Genomic DNA, 13113 nt, shown 5'->3' on the forward strand with positions numbered 1-13113 from the left:
ACAACTCTTCAGAGCTCTAGGAAGCCTCCTACAAAATGTTGACAAGCAGTTCTCTGGAAATGGTGTTCCAGGAGCTGTTGGGTAGATTCCCAGAAGGCTGTGTGCTCAGGATGTGTGGGCAAGCAAGAGTACCCAGGCTGAAACAGGATGTCAGGCAGAAAGACATTACACTGCTTACATTGGTGCAATGTAAATTGGTGTAAATTCTCTGAGTGGTAATACGAGAAGATTTTTGATCTGCAGAGTCTAGCCATGAAGCCCCTGCTGTATGATTTGGCCCCTGTGCAAATTATGTTTGAAAATTTGACTTCATGGAAAGTGTTGATTACTGTTTTAAGATTTTGTATTGACACTGCTATCTTTGTTTTAATTTGTTTTTAAAGTGCTTTCTACAAACTGTTTCCTTACCTGCTTGTGCTATTTTGTGCCAAAGAACCCATTTCCCCATAAAACGCTTTTCAGCTGATGGATGTTGTTAATTTAATACTACACAAAACATTTTAAAAACCTCAATTCTTCTCTTTGTTAAAAAGCTTTCACTGTGTTGATGCATATACTATCATCATTCCCATTCACATGCAAGTCAAAACAGACATTGAACAGATCACATGCGGTTTTTGTCCTTTTTTCTATGGTTGGGAAAGCACCAAAAACATTTACTTTGCAGTCTGTCGTGATCTGCAGCAACTGTAGCTGTGACTGCATTATTGTAATCCCATGGAAAGTAGTGCTAGCTTGCAGGTATACAGACACACATATGAACAGACAAATCTTGTCTCTGCCCCACAAAGGTCCAAGCACTTCAGTTCAGTGTTGGTTTGTACACAGGCAAATGTTTAGTGTTAATGTGTACTGTAGTCCTACAGAAAGCCCTACTGAAAGCCCCTGAGCCCTGCTGAAACTGCTGAAACCTACAGAACAAATAGGCAGCAAGACATGATTTTTATTCCGAATACAGATGTAACTATCACAAGGTAGAAGAATGGCATGGGACAAGAATAGATGCTTATTTGAGAAGGTATTAGCATTTGTTTCAAAATAAACCCCAGGTTTCCAAACTTCCATCCTGCTGATTCCGACACTATTCTTCATCTCCAGATGACCAACTGTGTACTCTTGGCACCATACTGACATGTTTAGTGCACTAGTATGGTTGGAAGTAAATGAATTTGCTTTGGAAATGGCACTTTGTGCTTTGTAGTTGTTTCCATAGGACATCTTTATTGTGTTTTGATCTTATGGTTGCATGCTTATAACTCAGTGCTTTGTTTATGTTTAATATAAGAATTAGTGGCATCTAGGAAATAATAATGGGTTTACTCTTCATGATTTGTGGTGCTTGCTGTTTTAGTTTAACTGTTCTGTCTGTCTGTGAAACAGGTTGCTACTGAGAAATTTTAATTTAACTGAGATATGGGAATTAAAGACTCAATTTTACTAAACAAAATGAGGGTGAGAGAGAAGACAAAGACTGAATTTTGTGGTGGTGTTAAGTGAATCAGTGATAAACCTTAAGCCTGTTTCATCTTTGTCAATTTGGGATCCATAATCATGATGTAGAGTTGTTACTTATTTTGTGCAAGAGACTTTGCTCAGTGTGTCATAGCTGGTGTTTTCACATGGCAGAATGGAGGCATTCCATAGCTTTACATTTCTAATCCATAATGTGTGAAATTTCAAAGGTTATGTTTCATTACGTGAGTTTCAGAATGTAGACTTGACATTTATGGAACAAGTAGAAATCTGGGACGATGTTGCTTAATGCAACCAAGTGTTACATGTCTTTGTTGATAATGACTTAATTTTTAACATTCTCAGCGTGTCACACATTTAAGCTCAAATGAAAGTGGTTTTCTGCATTAATGGTTTATCTGTGTGCTCCATTTTTTCATTCTGAGTTTAAAAGATGTGGGAAAGAAAAATAACAAAAAAGAAAAATGCCGAGCAGCAGTAAAATCAGAGCACAGAGGATGACATTTTGCTTCTGGTGCTCTTTTGGGGAGGTATTTTGCCCCCATCTCCAGTTACGTTTTAGTTTATATTGTTTCTTTTCATTCCTGCTTGAAAGGTGACTTTATGAGTTTTTACTGAAGACAGTCAACCATTGTGTCATATGGGTGAAGAAGTCTTTCCTGTGTTAAGATCAACTAAACATGAAATTACTATTCTTAAGAGCATATAATGGAAAATTCCAAAATGAAACCTCCAAAATACTGCTATTCTCCAGTAGGGATAGAAACTCCCTGAAAAACAGAAGGAACCTTGCTCTTGTTACGTCTTTATTTAAAAAAACCCACTTGGAATTAGAAGATCACTGTTAATTTCATGGTGTTTTTCTTTTGCCATCTATCTTCAGAGTTTATGTTTTCCTAATTTTCATCTTTTTATTTTATTTTGAATTCTTTGGATGAAAATGGATTGATAGTTTACTTAAAGATTTTGGCAATAAAAATAACTTCATTAAACCAAATAATTATGCCAAGCACTGTATAATGACCATGGCAGTGTTATTCAACAGATGGTCACAGGTTCATTTTTATGAATGGGAATACTGGGAATTCTCCATACTCATTATGTGCGAGAGATTCACAGATGTCCTTTGCAAATCTGCTTGTGAAAGGCTGGATGTAAGTATTATATTTTGGTGGAAATTTTAAGAGAGTTTGTAATGTTTTAACTTGTATTTACATGAACATTCATTTCCTTTTGTTTTTTTTTAATTTATTTGTTGTACAAATAGGATGGTAGTAATGTGTTAGAGAATACTTCAACAGCAATAAGTTCTAGGTATTTAAAACTTGCAGCTTTTTTAACTCAAGCATTTATCATGAAGTCATTGAATGCATTTGAAATGTAAACATAGCATCTCATTAAAGAAAAATATTCTTTACTTAAGCTATCATATGCACTACATGTGTATTTTTTCTAATTTACTGTAGTGAAAATGACTTCTTACCATTTGGTAAAATCATCATCTGTTTCTTGCAGTTCTGTAGGAAGTCCAGCTAGGAGGTTATATATATCTAAATATGGATGAGATGGAAAAGGCTGTGTCTGTAAAAGATGACAATGTAGTATATGTTAGTTACTGTTTCCGTATCTACAGTAATATCTGGAACCATTTTTCCGTGGAATAAGTTACAACATTTCTCATTTTCTTCAGTGCTAGTTATAAATTTGATTTATTTGGTCGTGGTGACTAGGAAAGCACTAAATTAGCTTGGCGCACTAAAAGCTCAGTATAGCAGGCATTTGGTGCATGTTTCACTTGGAGTAATCTCATTGACTTCCCAGCTAAGTAGAATTAATCTTGGGTTACAAGATTCTTGTCTTATCCTACAGTAGTCTTGTATTCTAAAATGAATGTCCCTCAGGCTAGGTATAGAGAAGTTATATATTTGTCCTCAGTGGAGACTGAGAAGATTGTCCTTCCTTTACACTTAACTCCTTCTGGTGCTTGGCTTCTCTTGTAGCTGGGTGTCAGTCAGCAGTTTCTTGAGCTCCTGGGTTGTCTTGCAAAGACTTGTCTGCCCAAAAATTTCAGATCCTGCAGCTTCAAATTCAGAGGAGAAATTACCACAAAATTGTTGTGATTAGCTGGGCATATCATAACAAGAATGTCTGTGCAGAATCTCAGCCATCTTTTTACCCTGCAAACCATATGTTAGATTATTTACTGGTTATCTTTGTACCCTCTTCCCCCATCTTCTATCTGTCATTTCACAAATGAAAAGACAGAGAGTCATTGTGGGGGATTGGGTTTTGGGGTTGGTTTTGTTTGTTTGTTTGGTTTGGTTTGGGTTTTTTTTTGTTTGTGGACTTTTTTTTTTGTTTTACACTGTCCTTCAGGTGTGTGCAGCTTCCCTGTCAGCTTGCTTTTCAGAGTTCACTTGGGCCCTTTTTGGTGATCAGTTCCATGCACTGTGAAACTGGAGGAGTTGGGGAAGGGCCTGGCAGTGAATCAATGTATGTTAAGGAAAAAGAAACCCTGAAAAACAAATGTTTGTCAAAGGGAAATGGTGTCTTTAAGGTTTTTGCTTGACCCTCATATATAGAGGTGCTTAGGCTGTAGCTGGAGAACTGTGCTGTGCCTCGAAGTAAATAATTCTGGTAGCTTTGTCTGCTCCCAGCTGTATTTCCTCATCTAACTGTCCAGGGCATGTCTTGCATTAGTGCTCCATGGGCACGAGCTGGCCTGTGCTTCTTGCAAATGCCAGATCAGTTGCATAAATGTGTGCTTAAGGACCACAGGGGGCCCTGCCAGTAACAGAAAAGAAGGTAAGTGGTGTTCCTGACAAATTTTAGGTACCGCTGCCCTCGCTCCAGAAGCACATGTGTCACCTGAGGTGTATGAACACTGCGTACCTGTCACTGGTGGTGGATGCACTGCTGGTTCCTTTCTCTTCTTCATGGGAGTTCAGTCTAAGCATTGAAAATCAACTGTGAGGCTTGACAAAGAATCTGCCTTTGCCACAGTGGCTGTATAAATCATTAAAATGGTTTCCGTATGGATGCTGGCCGCAAGGCTGTGAAACCTTGGTGAGGGGTGAAAATTGTCTTGGAAAGTCAGGAGGAGGCAGGAGGACAATATGGAGCATTGTTTGGGCTCTAACCATTTGCCTTGGGTGGAGGAAATGAGGATGACATGAGGCAAATCAGGCCGTGGGGCACCATGATATGAAGTTGTGTTATATTGGTGTATTGGTGGTGGTGCAGACGTTGCCAGTCTTTTTAGTTAGTTTTTAATGAACTGTTTCCCACTGTCTCCATGGTATTATTGTTAATTAAGGATCACCTGATTTGACACTTAGGTTTGCAGGGTCATTTTGGGAATTTTGAGGAATTTTGGAGAAATGTTAACACTTTAGAATTTTCTGTCCACAAGTCTGGCTGTGCTTCCTCGATACCAGTATGAAATTTCTGTCTCAAAAATGTTTGAAGTGTCAGCTCTTCTTTATGGCTTTCTGCTGCTTCTTTGGTTCAGTGTAGACCTGACCAGCTTCCTCTTTGTTTGATTTCAAGTGTTCTAATTTTCTTTTTATTGCACAGCACTTACATGTCCTTTCAGAAGTACAATAAAATGGGTTAATCCATGAAATAGCTTCTATGTGGCCTGGTATACTTTACGTTGTGTAGAGTGTTATTTAGAGGAATAGACCAATATCGATTTCTTTCTTCTCAGAGGTTTTTTTTTCCTATTATTTAGCTATGTGAACAATTTGGAAAGGTGTTACAATCCATTAAAGTTACAGACTTAAACCTTATAGGGCATCAGTCATTCATGTTTATAACCCTATAGGGATAATTCATATCAAATATGTACCTTGTTGATATGGTATTACTTTAATAAATCCCCCAAGCTGTTCGTATCACAAATCACAATTGTAAAAATAGAATGCACAGTAAGAATGGAGAAAAATAGACAGGAGGCTAGAAGTCTGTATTAAGCCCAGCCCACTCTGATTAATTCCAGAATTTTAATGCTTGCAGATGTATTAATTGGCAGGTATTCATATTTTTATGTTTTAAGACCTTTTGAATGAGATACCATTTTCCATATAAAACAGTCTGATGGGTGTTTGTTATTTCTAATCTGTAGATATTTTATATTACATTATCGGCCCTGTATTCGATACATTTATGAAACACAAAGCACTACCATTTGTAGAGATTTATTCTTGTATCATTTTCCCCCAGATTTGCCAGAACACCATCATGTTCGTGTTCTGAAGGTTAATGCCCAAAGTCAAACAGACAGAAGCCAAATGCTGCAAGGTTTCCAAGATTAGGACTGATTCTCTTCACGAAAATAAATGATTCCTGCCATGTTCAGTGATTTTGTGCAGCACTACTCACGGCTGAGTGAGTGCATCAATACTGTAGTCCTTACATGCTGTACATACTGATGACACTCTGTGTTAACTTGATTGACTGAGCAGTATACTGGAGAGGATGCACCTGCGAGAGATGTGCAGACATATATATTTCTATTCTGGTTTTGAAACATTTTGAGTTTACTTTTTTTTTTTCTGAAAGTCTTAGTTTCACATTTCATGGGTTATCATGTTGTGCTGTTAAGGTAGAGCAAACAGTTACGTGCTTCTTTGTTGTCAAAACTGGATTGGAAAATGATCTAAGGTGCATCTTCTTTCTCTATAAAAAAAAAAAAAAGGAGAAAAAGCCTGATTTTGTATTTTAAAAGAAAATGACATAAAGAGGACAAGTGTGAAGTCTGGCAAGTCAGTAGCTGTGTAAATTATGCTTATTTTAAGGGATTCAGTTTAATGGTGGAGAAATGTCGTGTGTAATTCACTTGTAAGCATTATTTTTTGCTACAGTTTTATGTTTTGTTATCGTTTTTGTAGGCTTTGAGACAACAGCAGAAAAGAAGAAATGGAGTCTCAATGATGGTAAACAAGACTGTTCCTCGTGTTGTTTTGACACCATTAAAGGTGTCCGATGAGCAGTCGGATTCACCTTCAGGTAAATAGCTAAAGGACCGCTTGCAAGATCAGCTCTAGTCACAGAGCCTTCCTTTGAATCAGATGTGTAGCATACAGAATTTGGAATTGCTGAAATACTATTTCCACTGGGTGGCTTTGTTTAACATCTTTATTTCCTTATCAAGACTCGTGTCTCAAGGATGGAGATTTTTCTTTAATAAAGAACTGAAGGCACACAGTAAAATGACAATTGGTAATAGCAGCAGCTTTAAAGGAATGCAAAGTAACATTTTGTTTGGCTCTGGAGCTCTAATGGAGGACCACATGCTGGTATTCAATGCCATAAAAAGAGGAGGGGGGGAAAGGCAAGCTTCTCCGTGAATGTGAATTTGTGTCTCAGTTCTGCATTGCAATACTCAAATCCTTTTGTTAGCTTTTTTCTTGTACCATGCTTATCTCTGCAGCATAACCTTGACCTTTAGCTCTGGTGGTTAAGTTGCTTCATTTTAAAGATTTCTGTGTCTATGTTTAACACAAATTGACAATTGTATTTCCAAATGTATCTTTTGTTTAAATGTTTCTTCAAAAAGAAATAATCTTTTTTTCAGCCTTAGGTTGCTTTACTGCCCCATAACTTAAGGTTAAAATATTTTTAAAAATATCTCCTGGGCATTATAGAACTATGTTATTTTTATTAGATCACTGAACATTTTTATTGACTGCAGCATTCAGTAAACTTTAGTTTTCAGCACTTAATTGATTTATTGAGCTTTTACTTCCAATTCCTCTGATGAGGAGGAATTGTATTGTGACCAGAAAAGTATATTGCCTTTCAGCAAGAAAATGTCAATTTTTTAAAAATCCTATTTTTGTTTTGTTTATGGTGTAGGGGGTGCTGAGGGGATTGTTAGTAAAAGTGCAAAAGCATCATATTTGAGGGATTTTACTTTTTCCAAAGGATCGGAATCTAAAAATGGTGAAGCAGATGGTTCTGATAAAGAGATGAAACATGGGCAAAAGTCTCCAACTGGAAAGCAAACAAGCCAGCACTTAAAGAGGTTAAAAAAATCTGGTTTAGGTGAGTAGGAGTAAAATAAATATCTTACTTGTAATACTGATATTTTTCTATACTCTGTGTTCTCTTGGAAAGGTTTATTTTTCTGTTTACCTGTCCCTTTTTCAAACTCAGCAGCTGATCATTTCTCAAGAAGACATCTTTCTGTCTACCTGGAAAATCTATGGTCAGTTTTTTTTTTTTTCATCCTCAGTGGTTGCTTTTTAAAGTTTGACAGACCTAAGCAATTGCAGGCAGGTGATATAGCAATTAGATTCTGATTGTTATGTAATGATTTTTTGGGGAATGGGGGTGGTATGTAACAGATAATCTTTCTTCATGGTGAATTTGCTTGCCTAATGTGCATTTATTCCCAGAGATAGTAGCATATTTGCTTACAAGCTTGCCCACTTAGAAGTGAGCATTCTCTTTTCTTCATCTGCATTATTGCATGTCATACAAAGATTTGGCATAAAAGTTTTGGTTGGTTCTTCTTCTTTGGTTGATTTAGTTGTTCAGTCGGATGTGTAACTATTTTGAAGTTACATCTCTTGACGTGGTAGATACAGTTTCTGATTTTATTTTCTGTCGGTTTTTTAGTGAGGTTCACGGATCACGTTCTGTAATTAACAAAGAATTTTCTCTGAAGTGATGCTAAGAGTAAATTCTAAATCTCCATGTCATAGGCAGATTTTCCTGCTCTGCATGAAATTTAATTGGAAAAGTTCCCTAGGGAGCACAAAATGCAGTGTTCACTAACACTCTTGTCTCTGCTTAAGTGAAGTCAAAGAATGACATAACTGTCCTTATCTTTATAAAGTACTTTTTGCATTCAGCAGAATGCTGAATCATTTAGAGAAGTATTTTGCAATGTGGCCATGTTTGAAAAGATAACAAACAAGCTTTTTGTAGTGGCTAAATCCTAGAAGTTATTTTATGTCTGTCTTTGTGGGGATAAGATTGTTCTTCTTTATTAATCATCCAGCCTAGTCCTATTTTTATGTATCATGATCCTGTAAAATAGCTCCAAGGCACTTTACTTACTGAATGCCATAGGAGAGTTGTTAAATGTGCTATTGCCAGTTCCTGGCAGTATAACCCATAAGCCTTATTGTATCACAGCCTCTCATGAAAGTGTGCTTTGGTTTCATACATGATCTTTCTGCAGATTATCAGTCAGTCCCATATGGATAGCTAGTTCTGTATGTTGATCCAACATCATTATTCAAAATAGACAATGCTCCTTCAGTATTACAGCTTTTGCTATGCAAAGTTTAGATGATTTCCTCTAAGTTTTCTCTACATTTAAGACTGAGAATACATAATTTCAAGTATATATTCCTCCCCATCTTCAGATATGACATCAGCTGTTGGCTCATTATATCAAAATTCATTAGGGGTTTTTTGGTGGATTTTGGAAAATAGATCTACTGGCCTTTTGGGACACCTCACATGAAGTGCAGAGAACTTTGTATAAAGTTTAAGGGTTTCTCTTCTTGTACCTGTTGAAATGTTTCTCTCATGACATAGCATTTCTTGGGATGCTAAAAGTGCAGTTGTAGATCAGCTTTGAGACCAGGTCCAGGGTCCTGTATAGTGCACAGTTCAGGTCCAGATATTGTTTGATTGTCTGAAACTCTGCTGATCTGCCCAACATTCACTATATGTTGTGTTTTGTAGACTTTCTGAGCTCTGTTTAAATACCATTACTTTTTTTCCCGTTTAGTTTTGCAGATTCTGCCAACTGTGTGATTTCTGTCCTTTTTCTATTTTCATTTTTATATCTTGCAGTGGACCCATGGTGCTTCCATCTCCTTATGGTTAATTCTCTGTTGAGAAGTAAACTCTTACTTTCCAAGGCTGCAAGCCTGAGTTTCTCTCTTGTCTTACAGCTTCTGTTTCTGATTTGGACAGTGATGCCCCTGAACTATATAAGGATTTAAAATGTCTTTCTCTGTGGAAAACAACATAAAAAACATTGGCACATGTTTTTTTCATGAACTCTTCTCAGAGTTATGATTAGTGATGCAGTAGTGTCATACTTCTGTGCTGCTCCCAAATACTTCACTAAATCTTATTGCAAACTTGGAACCTGCTATACAGAACCTAAATCAGCCATAGAAGGGGTTCAGAAGAGAGAATTTGTTGTTTTTCTGAAGAGATTTTGAGGGGTTTTTTTAAGTAGGACTGTGGCGGGCATCCACAGTTTGCTACTGGCCTAGAAGCAATACACACATTTCTTCCAGAACCTGATAAAACCACCATAGTATTCTGTAAGTGACAGCAGGTCAAATAAATCAGAAAATGTAGATTTGACTCTTTGTCTTGGGCTTTTCATGCCATGAGAGTATCTGACACTGAAGAATGTTACTGATTTTGCAGTCATGTATCTTATTTCAGTTTGGATTATCTCTGTGTGTATGCCTTCCCATAGGATATGAAGCTCTAGCTGGGGAAAATGTTACTCTAATTTGAAGTTACTTAGAAGATGGGGATATGTATTTTGTATTGATTAAAAAAGAGAATGTACATACAGGCATTAAAATTCAGTACATCATACAACTTGTGTTATGCTCAGGGACTGTGTTCTTTTTACATTTATATTTAGTGGGTGGAACAGATGGTGAGGATAGTTTATTGTGATGCATTCATGAAAATGGGCACTTTTTCCATGCAATTGTCCTGTATAACAGGGCATTCATTTGTTGGTAATGGAGTCTTTGCTGTACTGAAATAGAGTATGTTAGAAATATGTTTTGGAAAAGGTTATCCTGTGCTGAGTGCAAAGTAGTTCTTGTCTCATTCAGTTACTATCAGCTGCTGAAAAATAAAATAAAATTACAAGAATGTTTGCAGGAGGCTGTGACTGAAGTGGAGCTTTTAGAGTTTATAAATCTTCATTGTCTTGCATGTGTATATTTTGTAGTTACAGACTTTCAGGGAAGAGACCACCATAGGTCCTCTAAGAAATCCAAAGCATAGTTGCATTCCTTCTATTGTGGTTACTGTTAAGTAGCTTGTAGCATTTGAGACATTCCTAATAATCAGTATGCCCAAATTTTCTCATTTTTAAAGCATATTTAATCTTCTTAACATGTCAGTTTTAATTGTTACTGAGAGGTCCTATGTAAATGTCAAATGCCATAATTCATCATAGCAGTGGAATAATCTTTTAATCACTTTTTTAGGGATTCTGATGGAGTTTGTGTTTTATATAGTTCAGACCCCTCTTATACCATTTTTGAAATATTTGAAAGTACAACAAACTGAAATCTGAAGAAGTTTCAGGAGGAGTTAGAAGCTTTTGAGTTTTTCCAGACACCTGGACTTTGATATGTTAAGACTTAGAGGAAAAAAAGGATTGTAGCACTATAAAAATACCTTGAAGCAGATAGCTCTTTCAGAAACTTTAAAAAGTATTTTCTAAATATTATCCTAGAAGTACTAACAAAATCAGACCAGACAGGATCTCCAGTGGTCATCTAATTTGTTCATCAGTCATAGGTCAAAATCAGATATGCATCTGTCATTACTGACAGGTATTTGTTTAACATAGTCTTAAAATATTTTGATGGAGACTGTAATACCTCCCTATTGATTTAATTCAGCATCTCCTTGTTCTTGGTGGTTGAAAGCTTTCTTTTCCCAGTATCTTAACAGATATATTTCTTACTGTGCAAGAGTTTAAGATGATAGCCTTTCTGTCCACTGTGTAAAGTAAGAAGACATTATTCTATAGTGCTGTGAATGAGCCATATGTTTATTTCCCTTTCCCTCTGCTGAGTCTTTATCTAACTCCTGTGTTTGTATCGTTCCTCTCACACCTTGTTTACTAATCTCACAATTCCTGCTGCTGCCTTCTGTGTTTTGATCACTTTAGATCTTAGTTCTTATAAAAATTCTGAAAAATTCTTTTGTTTTTTGTTGTTAATGTTTTCAAACATTAACACATTAAATAATCTCATCTCTTTGATCACCCTCTATTCTTACAGGTTTTAGCAGGTGCAGTGGGACAAGTTCTGTAGGCCATAGGGCACTGCTGATGGCAAAAGAGAAGCTGTCCATAATTATTGATTCACATCAGCCTCATCAAGCAGCCTTTTTCTTGAATTTAGGTGCTTATATAATTATTGTTGATGACATGACAGGATTATTTTCTGTGGCTGTTGAGTTGGTCTCAAGCTGGAAGTAGGAATATGTCAGCTGTGATGTTTACTGGAACATAAAAGATAAAGAAACAAATTTTGTCTCTTTATTATAAAATAACATTACTTTATCTTCAGGAGGCAAATATAAAATATTTTTTACTATTACACAAATATAAAAGCTCTTAAGATGCCTAGAAAAGGCTGTGTTACCCTTCTTGGAGTACCATTTCTCTATAGCTTATTGTATTATACAATAAAAGCTAAAAACTTAAAAAGAAGACTTGTTCCTACTCTCTTCCTTTATTCATGTTTAAAGTTATTTCTGTTTATTTACTCCAGGACATTTGAAATGGACCAAAGCTGAGGATATTGACATAGAAACACCGGGATCTATTCTAGTGAACACTAACCTGAGGGCTTTAATAAATAAACACACCTTTGCTTCTTTACCTCAGCATTTTCAACAATACCTCCTGCTTTTGCTTCCAGAAGTAGACAGGCAGGTAAGTAGCATCATAAAATATTTCTATTTTTAATGAGACTTTTTTACAGCATGTTTGCATAGGCTAATTTGACTGACTAGCAATTGTTCCAGGAAAGAATTAGAAAATCTCCATACTTTCTTAGGTAAAAGCGTTAGATGTAGAATGACTAAAGTTTGTCTGTGAAAACCAGCTCCTGCTTCTTTGCTTCCTGAAAACTCTGCAGGTCCCTGATTTGTCTGAATGGAAACTGGGCAGCAAATCTTTCAAACTTGCCAAATCACTTAATTGGCTTTTCTATCTATGGTGTTGAAGATAAACTTCTCATTCTCAAGACTTTCTTTATTTTGAGTCTCTTTTCACCTGTGATCTTTCTTGGTGCACTGCCAGGAATGTTCAGGTCAACATTAGTGAATTAGTCAATGTTTGTTCTCCTGCTCTTCATCTTTTGCACAAGGCTACATAAGCTCTCTCAGCTCCACTGCACTGAATCCACTTATTCACACTTTTATAAGGAACATCTTCTCCAGAGCTTATGGCCGTGTGCTCGGATCGGCTGAGGAGAATGATTTGGAGAGGAACAGGCTGGAAATAAAATTTCAGTTTTGTGATCTTTCCTACAATGTTTGGTCCTTCCTGCATTTGTTGGTCAGAATGCAGGGTTTTTTAGAGAGAGAAAAAAGTCTTTCTAGCATGTCTAGTAGTTCAAATAGATAAGAGATTTCATTTACTCACTTGGCTCACTTAGAGATTCAAACAGTCTTACCAGTTTCAGTGGGGAATACTCATGCACTTAATTCAGACTCATTAACTTACACAAATAGGGCATTATATTTCTTGTAGATGGTCAATATCCTTCTTTTAATATCATAACTAGAGAATGCAGATCACTTAAATAAGTAATTAAAACCTGCATTTTAAATCAGTATTTCATTTCAGTATTGCAGGTTTTATTTCTTAAACTATTAGTAGTTAGTCTACCACTA

The 13113-nt window shown here is 36.4% G+C and overlaps 1 protein-coding gene across 8 annotated transcripts in view; it reads left to right on the forward strand.

Moving 5' to 3' along the window:
- ASXL3 (ASXL transcriptional regulator 3) overlaps positions 1–13113 on the forward strand; it is a 127505-nt gene that overhangs the window by 75399 nt on the left and 38993 nt on the right. For 6 of the 8 annotated variants that reach the window (XM_038127191.1, XM_038127194.1, XM_038127190.1 and 3 more), the window contains 3 exons: positions 6366–6483; positions 7402–7521; positions 11985–12148. In XM_038127191.1, the coding sequence (XP_037983119.1) occupies positions 6366–6483; positions 7402–7521; positions 11985–12148 (402 nt within the window). Of the gene's footprint in view, positions 1–2518; positions 2628–6365; positions 6484–7401; positions 7522–11984; positions 12149–13113 lie in introns of those variants that run through there. The other 2 variants (XM_038127192.1, XM_038127195.1) reach the window with 2 other exon arrangements.

The sequence above is a fragment of the Motacilla alba genome, chromosome 2 (assembly GCF_015832195.1).
Source record: "Motacilla alba alba isolate MOTALB_02 chromosome 2, Motacilla_alba_V1.0_pri, whole genome shotgun sequence".
Classification (NCBI taxonomy): Eukaryota; Metazoa; Chordata; class Aves; order Passeriformes; family Motacillidae; genus Motacilla; species Motacilla alba.